This window comes from Meriones unguiculatus, chromosome 1, assembly GCF_030254825.1.
Source record: "Meriones unguiculatus strain TT.TT164.6M chromosome 1, Bangor_MerUng_6.1, whole genome shotgun sequence".
Lineage (NCBI taxonomy): Eukaryota > Metazoa > Chordata > Mammalia > Rodentia > Muridae > Meriones > Meriones unguiculatus.
This window is the reverse complement of record NC_083349.1, coordinates 319,205-340,339: the sequence shown is the minus strand read 5'-3', so window position 1 is coordinate 340,339 and position 21,135 is coordinate 319,205. Positions and strand designations below refer to the sequence as shown.

Sequence of the window (21,135 nt, the reverse complement as noted above, 5' to 3'; positions counted from 1 at the left end):
ACTGGTTTGATATGGGTTTTTTTGTGCCTGGTCTTATTTTATCTTCTTATGCCTTGTTTGGTTTTTGTCCCTGGGAGGCTTGCTCTTTTCTGGGGAGAGACAGGTATGTGCATGTGTGTGCATGAATGCATCTGGTAGAGGGGGAGGTACTCGGGAGGAATGGAGCAAGGAAAAAATGTGGTTGGGATATATTGTATGAGAAGAATATAAATACATTTTAAAAATCTGAAATTTGTTTTGGTGATGGACAGTTGATGCAGTTAAGAGTGTACACCAGAGTGTGCTGGGTAGTGCCCACCACCCCCATCATGCTCCTAGGGATCTGAAGCCTCTGGCCTTGTTGGTCGCATGCACATACCCACAGACAAATACACAAGTACACACTTAAAAGCAATCTTTTTAAAAAATTGTTTTTCAGCAGTCAGGAGGCTACTAAGCTAGGCAGAGCAGTGAAAGTCTGTGACGTCGGCACTCGCCAGGCTGAGGCAGCTTGGCCTGAGCTAGTGAGTGAGGTCCTATTCTCAAACAACTAACTAAGGGAGGGAGGCAGGGAGGGAAGTGGGAATAACATGTTTTTTGTTGTTGTTGTTGTTTCTTCTTTTTAGAATGACATGCTTAATTTGATGAAGTTTTTTCCTAATGTTATGGCAAGGACAGAGCTTTTGTCATGTAATTGTTCTCAATCACACAAAGCCCTTTTCAAAGAAAACTTTCTCGATAGTTAAAAATCCCCCACCACCATCCATACCTACACATATGTACCCACACACATGCAAAAAGTAAGCTAGTCTCAGAACACATGGGCATGGTGGTGCAGACTCTGAGGCAGAGGCAGGTGGATCGCTGTGAGTTCAAGGCCAGCCTGGTCTAAACTTCTAAACCAGCAACTTCTAAACCAGCTAAGGCTACATAGTAAGACCCTGACTATAATTAGAACGAACGAACGAATGAATGAATGAATGAATGAATGAACGAACAAATAAAAACAGCCTGTTGTTTGTTTGTTTGTTTTTTTAAATCCCTCCCCAGTCTACATAAATACCCCAAACAGCATTTGGAAAGCAAAAAGAGAGCTCATTCTTAAAAACCTAAAGCTTAACACAGAAATTTGTAAATAGGCTAAGTATAATCTGGTTCTTTTGCCAGAAGTAAACTCCATATACTACTGCTACCACTTGTATTAGCTTCATCTTCTACCCTGACTCTTCTAATTAGAATAGATCCTTTGAAAAGGCAGACAGTAGCACTAGAAGATAACCCAGTTAAAACTCTGTCTTCACTGCATGTTCCAACATGAAGGGGTGTTAAAAGAGGACATCCAGTTCTAACTGGGGAAACAGGGCAACACATGGCAAAGGCCATGGTTTAACTGGTTCACATATTACAAGCAGTTTTTATTTATGCTGCTAAATCAACTAAGACTTTTCAGTAGTTCCCACTGAGCAGTGCTGAGACTGTTGTTGGTGTATTCCTATGACACAATACAAAAACAAGGATTCCCAAGTTAAATGCATGAAAATACAAAGTTTAAAAACTAAGAATGAAAGGCCAGCCTGATCTATATAGTGAGTTCTAGGATAGCCAGAATATGTAAAAAGATCCTGTCTCAGAAACAGCAGCAGCAGCAGCAACTACAAAACCCACATAAGATTGTGGTGGGCACACTTCTGAGGATCAAACTCAGAGCCAGAGAGGTAAGCAAAAAAAGTAACTTAAAAAAAAAAAAAAGTAACTTAAAGGACTTATGACTGACTGGGTGCAGTGGCACACGTTTGTAATCCCAGCATTGGCAGAGGCAGGTGAATCTCTGTGAGTTCAAGGCCAGACTGGTCTACAGAGTGAGTCCAGGACAGCCAAGCTACACAGACAAACCCTGTCCGGAAAAACAAAACAAAACAAACAAAATTTATGACTGGATGAAGTGTGTCTGTGTGCATGCACAATGCAGCATCAGTCTTCTCCTTCCACCTTTCTGTGGGCTCTGGGGATGGAACTTACACTGCCTGCTTACAAGGTAGTGTCTTTACTCACAGAGCTAAGTATGGCAGCACACACCAAGCAGTTGGAAGGAAAAGGCAGTATGATAAGGAGTTTTAAGTCTGAAACTAACCTGAGCTACACAGCAAGTTCCTAGCCAGCCTGAGCTAACTAATTGTAATGGTCACTGGTATTCAATACAGAAAAACCAAAGGAACAAATAGCATGTTCCTGGCCACAAGTGGGGTTTAAGAGAATCCTAGGGATAGTGTAGTGTGCCTGCAGCATCCCCCGTAGCTGTGCCTATTCTGCAGCAAATGCTGCAGCAGACCCTGGCTGCCTGCCCTTTCAGTGGATAGAAGAAACTCCATATTCAACTGTGGCTGCTGGGTTAGGGCCATCCAGAACAACCACTTTCCTACAGGAAAAAGGAGGGATAACAAATAGTTCCGGAGATACATCTCAGAGTATACCTGTGATGAAAGCAGCTTCTGACAGATTTCTGTAGGTCTTAGCTTGGCTATAGACAGAAAAAGAACTAGGGCAGGTTTTGTTTTTCCCACAAGTAGGAGACAAGGACCACTCAACACCATTATCCTCACAGGGTGTCTGGATTTCTTCCAGAAAGGAGTCTGGCTACCCTTCAGAGATGGTAAAACCATCAAACTTTAGTGGATAACAACAGGAATTTTTTTTTTTTTTTTGCTTGCTTATTGTTCCAGTCAATTCTTACAACTGTACAGACTTCAGCTCTTAAAGGTTTTATACTCTTTAGGTCACAAAAACCCTCTTGTACACAACTTTACCTTACGAATACGCCAATTTGCATGCTCACAGAGCTAAGCGTAAGAATCCCGAAAACATGAGAGTATGGTGCCAGTGCCATGCAGCGGCCATAATTGATGACAGAATAAGCTGGACTCCAGCCCAATCCCCTTACTCAGACAAGCTGCTGAACACTGACAATTTATTGCTGTAAGTCACGAGGTACAGCACCTATGAGGAAGTCAGGTACTTTCCTGACTTCACTCTCAAAGACTACCAGGTGATGCCAAGCAGATGAGGTCCAGTTCCTGCATGACCTCTAGAAACTCACCATGCAGCCAGTTCCAAAGCAAATGCCAAACACTGAACTTGTACACAAGGGTCTCGGCATGATGCTGGTGCCTCTACACAACAAAGCAAACATAAAGGCAGGAAAATACGTTTCTGTGTTAGGAGAAAGAGCTCTCCTTTCTCTCCCCTCTCTTAGGACAGGATGTTACTGTGTAGTCTGACCATGCTAGTCTTGAACTCACAGAGACCTGCCAGCCTCTATTCCCTGAGAGCTAGGATTAAAGCTGTGTGGCACCACAACCATTCCAAGGAAAAATATTTTCAATCCCGGGTAAATAGCAGGAATACAGCATCCAGGAAAAGAGTGTCATGATTAAAAATCTTGTTCCAGGCACTCTCTCAGAGAAGAAGCTTCTTCTCTCAGAGCAGAAAAGCACTCAGCCTACAAAGAAATACCACCAGGGCTTTCTTCACGGCCCATGGTGTTAACTAGCCCTGAGAAATAAACACACAGGCAGACTTCAAAGAACAATCAGGATGGGTGTGTGTGTGTGAGAGAGAGAGAGAGAGAGAGAGAGAGAGAGAGAGAGAGAAATGAAATTTCAATAAATCCTCTAAAACTTTTATGAAAAATAGACCTTATCCTTGGGAGTAGCTTCCAAGCAGGGGATACCTATCTCCAGAGAATAGCAAGTGGCAAACAGCACAGTTCTATGATGTTTATCCTATAAACTAGGTCTATGAAATAACAGAAGCAGGCACAGTGTTGCATTCTTGTAATCCCAGCAAGGAGGAGGATGAGGCAGAAGGATCAAAAGTTCAAAGAGATCCTCAGCTATTAAGTTCAAAGCCATCCTGAACCACATGAGACCCATACTGGGTATGGTATAGCACAGGACTTTAACCTCAGCATTGAGGGGCAGAGGCAGATGGATATGTATGAGTTCAAGGCCTTCTGGTCTATAGCATCACTATCTGTACACCAAAGTACCTGAGACCTTTATTACAAGAATGCATTCTATTGATCTGAAACAGTACTCAGGGCCTTGTTCATAAATTTCGTCCTATTCACTGAATTCACTGAAAGGCAAAGCCTAGGATTACAACCTAAGTACTTCTAAGGGTTTGGGGAGAATGCTCCTAATAGACTGAGCAAAGGCCCACCAATGGTTTGACCTCTCTAGCACTCCAGGTGACCAGGCATCCTTCCTCCTTCCTCTGAGGAAAGCAGGCCTGCGTGCTTCCTTTAAGCTGTGCCTTCTCACAGTGTTAGGGGCCAAGAAAAATAAAGTTCCTTTTCACACAATATAGTGGTACCTAACACTGGTAAAGAAGACAGCCACTAAGTGACTAATGGGTGTGAAATACACAGTCAGGATACAAGGAAGAGAGGTGCAATTTCAAACTTATAAAATTTTTGTTTCTAGGAATTTCTCACTTAATACTTTCACACCACAGTTGACCATGGGTAACCAAAAAAAGCAAGGTGCACTGTCAATTTAAGCATATTCTCATATTTGCAAGCCAGAGCATGGCAGCCTCTCAAGCAGCCTCCTCAACACTTGAATAAACTTAAAGAAGAATTAAAACCCCATAACTTTCGGTACTTAAGAGTCTAATAAAGCTAGCTCCTATACACAGTATTTGATATTCAGGGCTCAAAACAACAAATGAGAACATATTTTAATAATATGTTTAAAACAATTCTTATTTTCATGTACTCAGCATTAAAGTTAAACATGACGTTACATAAAGTGGATTGGTTCTGATACACATACAGAGCAAGCAGCTATTTCTCCCTATAGGCAAAAGTCGCTTTACATTTGACAGCGAACACAGATTAGCTTGAGCAGACTTTGAGCAGCAGTAGTCAGACAACAGGTGCCGTCCCAGCAGCTCTGCTTGGCTCTCAAGAATAAGGGAAGTATGGCGCCAGAAATGCTAAAGGCACCTCTGACCATTACAGTTAAACAGTAATAAAACCTAATACCTTGAGTATGTTAAAACCAGAGAACACTGGTGTACCACAGATAAGTCTTATTTGTTATCACACATGATGGCTAATACCTGAGGCAGGACTATCACAGGAGTTCAAGACCAGCCTAGGTTACACAGAGAGTAACCATGCCTCATAGAAGCGACAAAAGTCTTTATCTTTTCTTCTTCTCCAGACACAAGGTCTTACTGTATAGCACTGGTATTATATAGACCAGACTGGCCTCGAACTCATAGATTTGACTACCACACTGTCCAAAATATTTATTTCTTATTTTACCAAAACTAGAACTAGTTGGGTATGACTAAGTACTTCAAAATAACCCCAGTGGGGTTGGCAAGATGGGTTAGCAAATAAGGAGCTTGCTGCCAAGCCTGATGAACAGAGTTGGGTTCTGGGAATCCACATAACGGAAAGAGAGAACTGATATCTGCAAATTTTGACCTCTGACCTCAACAACTCAAGCTATAGGACATACATTTGAACCCAATTAATTCATAGATTTGAAAAATAATTTAAACAGAGAGGTTGTAGGATCTAAGGAAGAGTAAAAATTTAATGTCAGAGGGAAGTGAGAATTCCAACTACCACTGCTCAGTTTGAGTCAACACTTCAAAATGATTGTCAACCCAGAATAATGTGACCTGTCATTACTAAGGCCAACGCAATTATTTCCACTGTCAGCACTGCTCCGTATTTTCCCTATATCCATGCTTCATACCCCGTTGTAAAGTCCGAGCCGTCACAGCTTCTTATCCCCACTCAGAGGGGACCATCCCAACCCTCCAATAAATCTTTTGTTCTAGGTCTGTTGTGTGATGTGATTTCTGCAGCACTCCTTGGCTCTCTGATCACCAGCAAAACCCATGCTCTGGCTAGAGAGAAAGCTATCAAACACAAAAAGATTCTGCAAACAGAATGAGACACGCCCCAACAGCCAAAACAAGAGAGATTCAAGTAGCAGGTGATTGTAGTACCTGTGTATTTGGGGAGGTTGCGGTAAGAGGTTTATTTGAGCCCAGGAGTTTGAGGGCAGTCTCAAAAATAGCCAGGTGGTAGTGGTGCTAGCCTTTGATCCCAGCACTCAGGGGGCAGAGACAAGCAGATCTCAGTGAGTTCAAGGCCAGCCTGGTCTAGTGAGTTCCAGAACAGCCGTGGCTTACAAAAAGAAACTCTGTCTCAAAAAGATGAACCAACTAACAAACAAATAAAAGCAGAACAAAACATAGTATCATTTCTAATATAACACCTTACCTCACATTCTGAGTAGGGTTCCACCTTTCAGAGGGCAGTTCTCCACTCTGTGGGTCATCTACAGGTGGATGAAGAATTGAAATGCACACATCTCCATTCTACAAGGTAACAATACGACATTCAGTAAACATGTAAAAAACTGATATAAGCAAGGTGTGATGACACACACCTGTAACCCCAGGACTCAGCAAAAGGCTCTCAAGTATGAGGCCAGCTTAGGCTACATTATATACTAACACCTAGTCTCAAAATACACACACATGCACACGCGTACACACACACAAAACCGTGATAAAAGCTAGGAATGGTACATGTTCTTTAATCTCAAGCACTTGGTAGGCAGAGGCAGGCAGTTTGAGGCCAGCCTGTTCTACACAGCAAATTCCAAACCAGCAAGGGCTATACAGTAAGAACCTGTCTTAATAAAACAAAACCAAAAAACTAAAAATGTAATGAATAGGCACATCATTTTTTTATTTTTGCTAAAAATTTTCCTTGTTCCCTTTTACTATAGGAAAAACAATCCTCCATGTTCAAATGAAAAGCTGAAGAAGAATTAAATATTATAAAATTTTATCTGAACCAGGTATAATCCCAGCACTCAAAGAGACAAGAGACAGAACCGTCACTCCAAGTTTGAGGCAGCCTGACCTACATACATACACACACAGATAAATACACACATACATACAGTGCAAGGTCCAGCCATACAGGGCTATACAGAAATAGTGCCCTTCCTCAAAACAAAACACCAAACACCTGGGCCAGCCTCCAAGACATACGATACTCCCTGTTAGCACCACCCTTCTGGTACAAACATAAAACAAACAGGATAACTCCTGAATATGTGGATAAAAACTGCTGGTTATTATGGTTTGCAGCATAAAAATAAGATCCAATCTAACAAGTACATTCATATTACTTCGAACACATGTGCCACACAGAGGTATATAAACATACATATATTCAATAGAAAATAATAGGTTAAATAAAATATAGTCACTTGTTTCTCCTCTTCCCACACCCTCTTTTTCCTGTTATCGATTTTTCAAGACAAGGTTTCTCTGTGTAGCCCAGGCTGTACTGGAACTCTGTACACCCGGCTAGCCTCAAACTCGAAAGATCTGCCTGTCTCTGCCTCCTGAGTGTCACCAATGCCCAGCAAGTCATCTGTTTTATATAAGAGAAAACAAAAAAGCAAAGATGGGAGATGAGGAAAAAGCACAGATGTTTAAATAATTATAAAGTAGAGCTTCTAAAAACAGTGTGCTGGGTGGCAGTATCAGCAGCACATGGCTTTAATCCCTGCACTCAGGAGGCAAAGGCAAGCTGAGTTTGAGGCCAGCCTGGTCTACAGAGAAATCCTGTCTTGAAAAACAAAACACAGCTTGGTCTACAGACTGAGTTCTAGGACACTCAAGGCTAACAGAGAAAAACTTAAAAGAAAAACAAAACACTTCTTTGTATATGTGTGTGAATATATATGCATTAGCCTGTGTGTGGAAATCAGAGTGGTCATCATGTGATTTCCTCAACTGTTTTCTATCTTATTTTTTGAGCAGTGAGATATTCAACTACACTGCTTAACTAGAAATCACCAGGGATCCTCCTGTATCTGCCTACACAGCACTGGAATTACAGGTGTGCACGGCACTGTCACACTTAGCTTTTTATAATGGTACTGCAGATATGAACCCATCTCCTCACGTTTGCACAGCATTAACTTTACTGAGGCATATCCCTAGTGCAAAACATCTTTAAAAAAATTAAGTTTTGTGTAAATTTTTGGTTTTTAATTTCTTAAATTCTGTGTAATGTCCTGGAAGGTGTGGAGGGAGGGGATACTGCGGTTGGGATGTATAATATGAGAGAAGAATAGAAAAAAGAGTTTTTTGATGTGCATGTCTGTATATCTTAGTTAGGGTTACTATTGCTGTGATGAAACACCATGCCCAAAAGCAGCCTGGGGAGAAAAGGGCTTATTTGGCTCATACTTTCCTATCACTGTTCATCACTGAAGGAAGTCAGGACAGGGGTTCAAACCGGGCAGGAACCTGGAGGCAGGAGCTGGTGTGGAGGCCATGGAGGAGTGCTTGCACCTCATGACTTGCTCAGGCTGCTTTCTCATAAAGCCCAAAGACCATGAGTCAATGGGTGGGACCATTCACAACGGTCTGGGCCCTCTCCCATTAAACAGGAGTTAAGAAAAGAGGGGGAAGTGAGAGGAAATTGTGAAAAAGAAAACTTTCTAAAAATTCATTCACTGAAACATTGCAAGTAAAGTAACCCATCAGGAGACTTAATATTGGAGATTAAACACAAGATTGAAGAATTGGTAAATTGCGATATCAACTAAAAAAAATCAGAACATGCAAGACCTTGGGAACATCACTAATGGACCAAATCTAAGAATCTCTGCTATTCAAGAGGCAACTAAGATATAGACTAAAAGTCCAAAAAGGCCTCACCTCTACACAAAGAACTAAGGAATGCTGAGAGCAAGAGAAATACTCACACAATTGGTTATCCCATACCAAATGGTCAGCCCTAAAAACATTCACATATGTAACACTATACAGCTTGAGCAGGTTGCATTTATGTATTTAGGAATGTATATGGACACATATGTATGTGTAATGGTAGTTACTGAAAAGAGGCCATGAAACTGAAAGAGGAGGAGGCAGGTGTATGGGAAGAGCTGTGGAGGGAGGAAAGGCAAAGGGAAGGTGTTGTAACTATGTTATCATTTCACACTTACACTTTTAAAAATATGTAACACAACTAACTTTTTTTAATTGATTGATTTATTTATTATTTATACAGTATTCTGCCTGCATGTGTGCCAGATTTCATTATAAATGGTTGTGAGCCACCATGTGCTTGCTGGGAATTGAACTCAGGACCTTTGGTAGAACAGCCAGTGTTCTTAACCTCTTGAGCCATCTCTCCAGCCCACTTTTTTTTTTTTTGGTGGGGCAAGGTTATAACTATGTAGACCTGAGTGGACTGGAGCTTGCTATACATAACAGACTGGCTTCAAATTCACATATATCTGCCTGTCTCTGCTTACCAAGTACTGGGATTAAAGGTGTGAACCACCATGTCCAGCAATCAAATCTTTAAAAAATAGATAGATACAGATGGATAGATAGACAGACAGATAGATAGCTTTTTCATAGGACCCAAGCTCAGTTCTCAGCACCTATGTCAGGTAGCTCACAACCACTTGTAGCTCCAGTTCTAGGGGATCTTTCATCATCTTTGTCTTCTGCAGACACTCATACACATGTATTTTTTTTAAAGATTTCATTTTTATTTTTCTGTGCTCTGCCTTCATGTACATCTGTGCAATCTCCACAGAGGCCATAACAGAGTGTATGTAAGAGTGACATATGTGAGCTGCTATGTGGGTGCTGGGAACTGAATACAGGTCCTCTGAACCACCAAGATCTTTCCAGCCCCAGAAATAACTTTAACTGGTCAAAACCTGTGGCTGAGGCAGTTCTAAGTTCTGATAAGAAAGCTACTGTGCTGCTTTGTTAGATGGGCATGATGCCCATCTGTCAGGCTGGCCAAGATAACTATAATTACACCCGCAGACTAGACCACTATCAGCTTCGGTCAGTCAGAAAATCTCGTTTTTGTTATGGACAATGATTAGCTTTTGCAAAGGCTAGTCAAAATGCAGAGAACAAGTGAGAAGTGACAGCTCAGCCACAAACAGAACATCTGTGTCACCCTCCTCACAGCTCAAAAATATCATAGAAAGGCTGTAAGAGACTGTGGACTGCTGACTTCTGGACATGACATGGCAGGTGCTCTCTTGAACTCACAGCAGGTATGAATTCCTTTGTAAGCCCTGTACAAGATTATCCTGTCACTAAAAGGGGAGGACTCATAAGGCCCCACCTTTCCTTGAGGATTTACAGTTAACAGTTGCTGGGGAAGAAAATACAGTTTCTTCAATGCTAAAGTATTGGCAGCACTAATAAGGTGCCTAGGCTCTGGTATGCTACCATATGCAACTCATTCACAAAATAATAATCATAACAAGGTAGAAAGATCAGCTGGGAAGAGAAAAAGAATTAGTAAAAAAGAATTAGAAAAATAACAGAAGTGGGTCAGCAAAGGGTGGGGTGATGGAGGACTGGAAGTAGAACTCAGTATTAGCATGTCCCCAACACCACAAAAAACCCCAGTGGTTCCTGGTACATTCACAGTACTGTGTGATTAACATTTCTAGTGGCTGCCAAGTTCTATCATACCAGTTTAAACCACTTGGTGGTTTTCCTCCATTCCTTTATCTACCCAGTCTTGGGGTTAATACCTTATATATTCTGGGCCTTTATTTTAAATGTAACCATGCAATATATACAACCCTTCCACCGGCTTCGTTCATTTAGCTGAATGTCTCAGGGCTGCCTCTACTTCATAGCAGGTGCTTGGAAATTGCCCATGCGTGAATGTGGTGAGGTGGCACTCCAGTCTCTGATGGTGACACTGCTGTGTGAGCACTGCTGCTGGCCATACTGGTTTGCTAACCCCCATTACGTATTTGCTTCTTTTCCCTTAGACTGGAATTATGTGGGGTTAGTTGTGAGGCCTGGGTTTCTTTCAAAGGACTTTTTTCTAAAGCATATGCACCATTTTGTGAGTTCCCAGCAATGTGTGGCATCCAGTTTCTTCACAGTCTTACTAATTCTTTTTTCCTGCCTCAGCCTCCTGAGTACACACTTGTGGATAATTCTGGCTATTTTTTTCAATTAGATTAATCCTCTTATTACTCAGGTTTTGAAGTTCTGTAAAGAGCTTTACAAACCAAGCTTGGCCTCAAACACAGGAATCCTCTTGCCTCTGCCTTGAGAATATTTATGAGCAGCAGTTTTTGAGTAATTTTTATGATTGTTCTTTGTGGAAATACCAATTATTAATGAGATTATTACTCTCATCTTGTGCTCATTTTTCTGTCAACTTGAAAGAGGAAACCTTAACTGAGAAAATGCCTCTACTAAATTATCTGTGGACATGTCTTTTGACATTTTTGTGACTACTGATTGATGTGGATGTGGAGTTTAGAGTGGTGTCATCCCTGGGCAGGTGGTCCTGAGTTGTATAAGAAAGCAGGCTGAGCAATCCATGAGATATAAGCTAGAAAGCTAACTTTCTCAATGGCCTCTGTATCGGTCCTTACCTTGGCTTTCCTCGATAGATAGCGATCAAGAAAATGCAAGCCAAATAAACCTTTTCCTTTGAAGTTGTAGTGTTTTATCTCCATAACAGAAATCATAGCCAAGACAACACTTGGTGTCATCTGTCAGGCTTACTGATTCTAACTAGACATCATAGCTCCCACCTACAATCCCAGTTCTTGTGAAGATGAGGAAGGAAGATTGTGTTAGGAGGCTAGTCTGGACTACAGGGTAAGAGCCTACCTCTGGTACCTACAAATGCTCTCAATTCTTCATCATGGTAGTACAAAACTCTCTTGGTAACAACAGTCTTATACTATGTTTTTAAGTTTTTGGCCACGTTGTTTTGGCCTTCTAGGTCTCTTATTTCTTTATAAATTTTATAGACATCTTGTTGATGACTGCAAAAACAGAGAAAGAGAGATTTTGACAGGAGATTGTTTATGGGTCACATAAGCCAAATACTATCTTTAGTTGGTAAAGGACTTGCTGCACAAGCATGAGAATTTCAATTCAAGCTCCAGGATGCACATAACAAGCTGTGTCTCTCCAGGTGGTGATGATGCATACCTTTAATCCCAGCACCTGATCTACAGAGCGAGTTCCAGGACAGCAAACAATGTCTGAGTTCCCTGTCTCAAACAAAGAAAACAGCTAAGTGTCCTGTATGAAATAATAAACTAAAAAATATAGAAAGGGAAAGAAAAAAGACAGACAGACAGACAGACAGACAGATAGATAGATAGAGAAAGCAAGCTAGTTAGTGTTAGTGAGTGTTGTGGGAACACTTGTAATTCCAGTGCAGGGCACAGAGAAAGGTGGATCCCTAGGACAAACTCACCACCCACCCTTAACTAGTTGGCAATCCTTAAGTCCCACACAGAAAGGTAAGGTGGACAGCTTCTGCCAAACAATACCTGAAGGTCTCTCCTGGCTTTCCATGTATGCACGTGCACACACATAGGGATACGAAACACAGATGCTTTTATTAGCATATATTCATAAATAATGGGTTTGGCCTAACATTTTCACATACAGAGATAGCCTATTTAGATCATATTCACCCTCTCATAACCTCTCTTCTTTCTTTTTCCCTACTGCTGGTACTCTTCCTATTTCCAACAGTCCCCATTCTACTTTTATGTCTGTCTCTCTCATTTGTTTGTTTCTATTTTTAAGATCTGGATTTGTAGCCAGGTGTGGTGGTGCTCGTCACAGCACTCCAGGAGGCAGAGGCAGGCAGATCTCTGAGTTTGAGGCCAACCTGGTCTACAAAGTGAGTCCAGGACAGCCAAGGCTATACAGAGAAACACTGTCTCAAAAAATAACAAAACAAAAAAGATCGGATTGTAAGAAAGAAAATATAGCATCTGTCTGAATCTGGCTAATTTTGTCTAAATTTGCTATTTCTGCTCATTTTCTCACAAATGACAGGAATTTATTATTTTTGGCTGGATATTCTACTGTGAGTATATACCTTCTCTTTTCCCTGTATATGTTTTTTGTGGTTTGTTTGTTTGTTTTAGAACAGGGTCTTACAACATAGTCCCAGCTACCCTAGATCTCTTTAAGTAAATCAGATGGCCTCTTCTCAGAGATATTGCCTGCCTCTACCTCCAGAGGGCACAGTGAATTTAAATGTGCGCACTGGGTGTGACCTGGAGCTGGTGTTGACTTGCCAGCCTCTGCTCTGCTTCCCACATGCTAGGAGTGAGAGAAAGCCCTATGTGGCCTGGGAACTTGCTAAGCCCAGGGCACCCTCACACTTGCAGTCCTCCCAATCCCACATCCCCTAAAAGTTGTGATTATTCCAATTTATGTGGAGTCGGCAATTAATAAGCATCTAAACTGATTAACCTGAACACGCACACACCCTACCCCAAGCCATGTTTCTTTGTGTAGCCCTAAGTGTCCTGGAACTTTCTTTGTAGAGCAGGCTGGTTTCAAACTCAGAAATCCACCTACCTCTTGAGTGCTAGGATTAAAGGGGTGTGCCACCACTACACAGCAAAAAATAATAAATAAATAAAAACATTAAAAAAGTTTATGTGGGGGCTGGAGAGATGGCTCAGAGGTTAAGAGCACTGGCTGCTCTTCCAGAGGTCCTGAGTTCAATTCCCAGCAACCACATGGTGGCTCACAACTATCTATAATGAGATCTGGCGCCCTCTTCTGATGTGAAAGCATACATACAGATATTGCACACATAATAAATAAATAAATAGATAGATAGATAGATAGATAGATAAATAGATAAATAGATAAATAAATAAATAAATAAATGTTTGTGTATTTGAAGAATACTTTTTAAACTATTATATTTATGTCCCTTTTAATAAAAACAACAAACATATTTCTGAGCAAGCCAAGATGGCAGACACCTTTAATCTCAGCACTCAGAAGTCGGAAGCAAGCAGACCTCAGTAAATTAGAAGTTAGCCTGGTTATAGAGTCAGTTCTAGTGCAGCCAAGGCTACACAGAGAAGCCCTATCTCAACAAAACCAAAAGTTGGGTGAATGAATGAATGTAAGAAGATAAAAAAGGGGTAGGAATGTGGCACACAAATATAATCCAAACACTATGGATGCTGAAAAGCAGGTCTACCCTAAAATGGAAGCTACCTTGTATGTAACTATGCATGTATGTATGTATGTGTGTATATGGAAATGTACAGGTTGAAGCAGGATAATAACTTTGAAAACAACATTGAGGTTTCTGTAGTGAGTGCTTTTAACGGCTAGTCTCAAAAACCAAAGAATCAGAGACTATAGAGATGGCTCAGCAATTAAGCACTGGCTGGTCTTCCAGGGGACCCTGGTTCAATTTATCAGCACATACATGGGAGCTTACAGCCACACGTGAACCCAGTTCCAAGGGGCCTGACACCCCTTTCTCTGGCCTCTACAGGCACTGCACATATGTGGTTCACTGACATCCACACAGGCAAACATCCATAAACATAAAAGACAAAGACCAAAAGCTGAGTGCAGTAGCTGTCACCTATAAAGTCTCAGGATCTGGAAAGCAGACACAGGCAGAGGCCACAGGATTATAGTGAGTTCAGACCAGGGCTACTGAGACCCTATCTCAATCCTACTCTCCCCAAACCAAAATAACCAAACAAAAGGAATGCATGAGAATGAGGAGTGGTAATGCACACCTTTAAACCCCACCACTGTGGAAGACTAAGCAGGAGAATCAAGAGCTCAGGACGCCAAGGCTACACAGAGAAATCCTGTCTTGAAGAAACAAAACAAAGCAAAACAACAACAAAAATAGCCAAAGTATGAGTATTTTGTAACCTTTCTTTAGTCTTTACATTTTACTTTATGCCTCTAAGTGCTGCACCTTCATATATGTCTGTCTACCACATGTGTGCCTGATGTCTAGAAGAGGCTACTGGATCCCCTAAAATTGGATTGTGGATGGCTGTGAGTCATCATATAAATACTAGAAACTAAACCTGGATCCTCTGCAAGAGCAACAAGTGCTCTTAACCACTAAACTATCTCTCTAGTCTCATGCAACTTTTTTTAAAATCTAAGGTTCCCAAAAAAAGTTATTGTAAAAAGGTATCTAGGGCTGGAGAGATGGTTTAGAAGTTAAGAACATTGTCTGTTCTTCCGGAGGTCCTGAGTTCAATTCCCAGCAACGATATGGTGGCTCACAACCAGTTATGAGATCTGGTTCCCTCTTCTGGCTTGCAGGTGTGTACATGCAGAGAGAACACTGTATACATAATAAATAAATAAATCTAAAAAAAAGTATCTAAATTTTTATTGTGCCTAAAACATTTGGTCAATGAAAACAAAGCATATAAACAATAACATTAAAGCTTACAATTTTAAATTTTTGCTATTTAAATTTTTGTGAGTTTAATAACAATAAGATATCAAATAATCTCTAGTTTGAAAATCATAAGGAAGGATGCAATAGTATACTCCGTGGAATAAATCCTAATGTATTATCTTTAGCTTTGTCAGTTGATTCCTAATTAGAATAAATCATTAAACTTAATATTTAGAGAAATTAAGTTCTATAAGATAGTAGATAATTCTATCTACTATACAGAAGAAAATTAAATGACCAATTAAATGAACGTAAACAATCAGAAGAAATGAGGTAGAAATATGCTTCTGTCTGTTTTACTCTCTAAACTGTGCTGCTGTTCATTTCACTACCAAACAATGGCCTTAGGATCCACATAGAAAACATAGGCTGGCTACCATGTGCCACACCCAGCAAACAAGACGAGGTTCAAATCCAACCCTGGCAACTCCAGCATTGTAAGCAGGCGGGACAACAGGGCGGGGGAGCAGTGAGAAAAGTAGAGGAATGGAAAAGTAAACAAAAATTATTTTGCCAGTTCCAAGATCCAAATATATCCTGCCAAATTATATATAAGTGCTATCAACACACTAAGTGCCTAGTTTGTTTTTGCCTAAGCTGGCCTTTAGTTCCTGGGCTCAGCCTCTCTGTGGCTAGACTATAGGCATACGCCATGACACCAGACTCTATAAATTCAAGGGCTGGGGGAAGGTAATGAACAGTAATGTATTACTTGAGTCATCCTATCTGTAAGGTTTGTAATCACTTATAGGAACACAATAGTGTTTATGAATCCAATAGGATTCCAGTTGTGCACTTCTGAATACACTGGAACACATAACCAGGATATTTATTAAAAGGACAGTGTCAGGCTGGAGAGAAGTTAAGAGCACTGGCTACTCTTCCAATTGTCCTGAGTTCAATTCCCAGCAAGCACATAGTGGCTCACAACCATCTATAATGAGATCCGGTGCTGCCTTCTGGCCTGCAGGTGTACATGCAGACAGAACACTGTATACATAATAAATAAATCTTAAAAAACAAACAAAACAAAACAAGACATGGTCTCACTATCTAGCCCTATCTAGCCTAGAACTCTCTATGTAGACCAGGCTGGCAGAGATCCACCTGCCTCCCAAGTGCTGGGATATTGGTGTGCACCACTGTACTCTGCTACAAACTATACTTTTTAATAGTACTGTGCAGTATCATCACTGATGGCAAATAAATTAATTTTTTATTTAAAGATGTTTTCACTTTTTATTTAGAGATTTACTTTTAATTCTGGGTATGTAGGGATAGGGTATATGCATGAGAATGGAGATGTCTGCAGAGGCTGGATCTGTAAGATCCCTGGAGCCGTAGATACAGTGAGAATGACAGGGACTCAACCTGGGTCCTCTTCAAAAGCACTCTCAACTGCCGAGTCATCTCTACAGCTCCAATTAAATTTACTTTTATTCTGTAAGTTTCTCCATCTTTATTAATTTTAAAAACATGCTATTTTTAAAATAATTAGTATTACAGTAAAGTTTATATCCTTCTGGACCATTAACGATATTTACAAACTATAATCAAAGTTTAATTTATTTTATTTTATTTTATTTTATTCTAAAATCAAGGTTTTTCTTTCTGTGTAGCCCTGGCTGTCCTGGAACTGTCTTTATAGATCAGGCTAGCCCCAAACTCAGAGATGCACCTGGCTCTGCCTGGGATTAAAAGCACGTGCCGCAATCCTGACTCTATGTTTTGGTTTTTCACGTGTATATTTGCTGGTGTGCGTGTGGGGCAGGGGGATATTGAGGTGCCATGGTGTGTATCAGAGGACAGCTATGAAAAGTAAGTTCTCCCCTTCTGCCATGTGGGCTCCGGAGTAATTAAACTGGCGATCAGGCTTGGTGGCAGCACTTTTACTCACTGAGCCACCTTAGCGGCCCCATTACTGTTTCTGTAATGTTATGATTATCTTAATTATTGCAGGAGGCTATTTCTGGAGAGGAAACCCATATCACCTTTTCATCATGTTTGTTCTATCTGGAAAAAATAAAAAATAAAAACTGTGCATGCATGTCTGGAACCCTACCTGGGAGGCTCCAAGGACTACAAGTCGGAAGACATCGAATACGCTGTGAGAGCTGCTCTCACACAAACATGAATAAAAAGGAATAAAGATGCCCACAGGCAGGGCAAACTGTGAAAATAAAAAGGCGCTCTGCTAGGCCAACGCACTGCTCCAGCACTGTCATGCTTTAGCCCGCAGTTGAGTATGTTTCATGTTTAGCCAACAGTTCTACTAGAAATGCTCCCTTGAGGCACAGGCTTGCCCAACAGAAGAACCTCACCTTGGACTTACTCCAAAAGAGGTTCTCAAATGCTCAGCAGAAACTCTTGAAAGGAGCCAGTCCAAATGTAGTAGGATAAATACCCCCAAAAAGCTGAGTCCCTGACCATAGCTACGAAGTTAGAAGATAGGTACACAAATAAATTTCTATGACTTTACTAAACTTTTAAAATGCAAATGTTATTACATGTGCATGATAATGAGACGCAAAGGCTTACTGCTTCCATCTTTAACTCGAATATAATTACGAGACTACCCTTGATTTTAAATAATTAAACCACTGACTATAAAAGTGAAAAATGTGAACATTTCTTTGTAGTTACCACGAAACACAATTTACTGAGAAACACCAAGTATTTTATAGGTGGATGGAGGTGTTGGTGTTGTGACTGAATCCAGATCCTTGTGCATGCTTACACCCTCCAACCCAAACTACTTTTTTTTTCATGTGTGGTGCTGATAATCAAACTCGGAGCCTTGACTGGTAAAATCCTAGTCTCTAAAGAAGTAATCTGAAAAATAAAAACCAAAGAATGTTATGAATGTCTCTTACCTCATAAATGTTGGGGTGCCACATTTTGGTCAAGAATCTGAAGGTAGGTGGTGAATATGGGTAGTCAATAGGAAATTTAATATGTGCCTGAAAAGAAAAAAAGATATGCTAATAAATGAGTTATTCATTTGCCTAATAATTCACCCTATTATATCCCAAATAAGCAAAGTTTCTTTCTAAAAAGCAGACTACAGAGAATAAGTTATTTATAGTGTCAGGGTTATTTGCATACTATTTTAGCATTTCGTCAAATATTGATCTCTGTTAAATTACCCAAATTAACAGTTATCATTTTTATGAATAAAAATTCAACTGAGAAGAATGAAAGATAAAATATACCCACTATTGAAGGTCCTGTTTCCATGCAAAGAGTCAAACCAAGACCACTGCATGCAGATGTGCGCCCTACTACTAAACCAGCCCTCCTCCTCTGCTACCATTGTTTTTATAGCAAACAAAACGAACTATTAATATGGTTTTCTAGTAAAGAATACAAAACAAAGACATTTTTTCTTTTTACTGACATCATGAAAACATTCTCTTCACTCAGAAACAACAATGCTGACATTTTGATATAGTTTCCTTTCAGTGGTTCTTATACAAATGCTCCCCTCCCCCCACCACCACCCCACCACTTTTAAAAAAGCACTTGCCACCAAGCCTAGGGGCTTGAGCTTAATTCCCAAGTCTCACACATTTTCCCAACAGTAAACAAAGTTTTTAAAATTTATTTTTAAGTAAGTTTCTTTTATCTGTACTGAATGTTTTCTGTGTATGTATGTATGTGCACTGTTTGCACCTGGTAACTGCGGAGGTCCCAAGAGGGGGTGCGAGCCTCTGAATAGATGGCTGTAAGCCACCTTCATGGAAACTGGGAATCAAACCTGGGTCCTCTGCAAGAGCAACAAGTGCTCTTAACTACTAAGCCAACTCCCTGGCTACTCTAATAAGATTTTTTTTTTTTAACTTGATAGCAGACTAGGAATGTAGCTCAGTGGTACATATCTCCCTAGCATGTATGAGGCCCTAAATTCATTTCTTAACACTGACAAAAGGGCTGGAGAGATGGCTCAGAGGTTAAGAACACTGGCTGTTCTTCCAAAGGTCCTGAGTTCGATCCCCAGCAACCACATGGTAGCTCACAGCCACCTATAAGGAGATCTGGTGCATAATGAGATCTTGTGTATATATAATAAATAAACAAATCTTTAAAAAAAAAAAAAAACACTGACAAAAAAAGAGAAACTTGATATGGGAACAGTAGAGGGGCAAAGATGAACAAGTTATTATAATGTATGTATATGAAAATGTCACAGTAAAATGCATTTATATTCACAAAAAAATTAAAAGGAAAATGTAATACCCCAAAACATACTGAATGTTTATTATTTTTGTTGTTGTTTCGGTTTTTGGAGACAGGGTTTCTCTGTGTAGCCTTGGCTACCCTAGAACTTGCTTTGTAAACCAAGCTGGCCTTGAACTCTGAGTGATCCACCTGTTTCTGCCTCCCTAACTGCTGGGATTACAGCCCACCATGCCCAGATTAGAAAATATTCTTATGCTGGGCCAACCTGGACCACATAAGATTGTCTCAAATACATGCCAGCCTTCAGGAGATAGAGGTAGGAAGACCTAGAGTTCAAGGTCACTTTCAGCTGCATAAATTTGAAGCCAGCCTGACACTACATTAGACACTACCAGAAAAATAAGTACTTGTTTTGGTAGCACATATATTAAAATTGGAATGGTGCAGAGATTAATGTGGACCGTACCCAAGGAAGACACGCAGTTCATGGAGCAGCCCATGTACAACATAAAAAGATACTCTCTAAGTGTGGTTATTATATTTGATTATATACATATACAAATGAACCCTTTTTTGAACACAGGCTGTAGTTATGTGGCTGAATCTAGTCCCAAACTTGTAGTCCTCCTGACCACCCATGTACTAAGTAGGATTATGGGTCCGTACCAGCACAAATGACTTCACTTCTTTCAAAAGTCATTTTCTTACCTTGGGACAATTAGGCTATTCCTTGCTGTTTTGATATGATAAATACTTTACAATATATGTTCCTGGCAAGATCTCATATTTAGAATATTAAGAAATATAAAAGATACTGGGGGCTGGAAATTAAGAGCACTGGCTGTTCTTCCAAAGGTTCTGAATTTAATCCCCAGCAACCACATGGTGGCTCACAACCATCTACAGTAAGATCTGGTGCCCTCTTGTGGCCTGCTGACTCACATGCAAGCAGAATACTGTATAAATCCAATCAATCAACCAATCAATCATTTTAAAGGGTGAGGGGCTGAAAAGATGGCTCAGTGGTTAGGAACACCGACTGCTTTTGCAGAAGACCCAGGTTCAGTTCCCAGGATGCACATGTAGGCTCACAACCATCTGTAACTCCCAACTCCAGGAGCTCTGACTCTCCTGACTTCCTCCCTGCGTGTATGTTATGCACAGACATAACATGCAGACAAAACATTCATACACGTAAAATAAATCTTCTTTAAAAATCCAAAATAAGGGGCTGGAAAGATGGCTCAGAGGTTAAGAGCACTGGCTGCTCTTCCAAAGGTCCTGAGTTCAATTCCCAGAAACCACATAGTGGCTCACAACTATCCATAATCTGGTGTGCAGGTGTACATGCAGACAGAACAGTGTATATATAATAAATCTTTTAAAAAAGGTTCTTTAAAAAAAATCCAAAATAAGGACCTTAGGAGCTCTATCATAAAAGTAACAAAAGAATTTATAAAAATGGACTACTTCACCATTCTATGGACTACTTCACCATTCTAAAAAATGTAATCAAAGCCAGACAAGGTAGCACATAGATCTGTAATACTCAGGGGGCTAAGAGAGAAGGACTGACAAACTCTAGACTGACAACAGCTACATAGCAAGACACTGTCTAAAAGAGAAAATTAAAT

General features: G+C 40.4%; 1 protein-coding gene across 2 annotated transcripts in view; it reads right to left on the bottom strand.

Annotated features, from left to right (window-relative positions):
- The window catches only part of Ube2r2 (ubiquitin conjugating enzyme E2 R2), a 60,359-nt gene that overhangs the window by 2,992 nt on the left and 36,232 nt on the right, over nt 1-21,135 (bottom strand). For both annotated transcript variants that reach the window (XM_060378072.1, XM_021634452.2), the window contains exons 2-3: nt 18,196-18,282; nt 6,284-6,381 (exon numbers count right to left, since the gene is read on the bottom strand). In XM_060378072.1, coding sequence (XP_060234055.1) covers nt 6,284-6,381; nt 18,196-18,282 — 185 coding nt within the window. The remainder of the gene's footprint in view (nt 1-6,283; nt 6,382-18,195; nt 18,283-21,135) is intronic.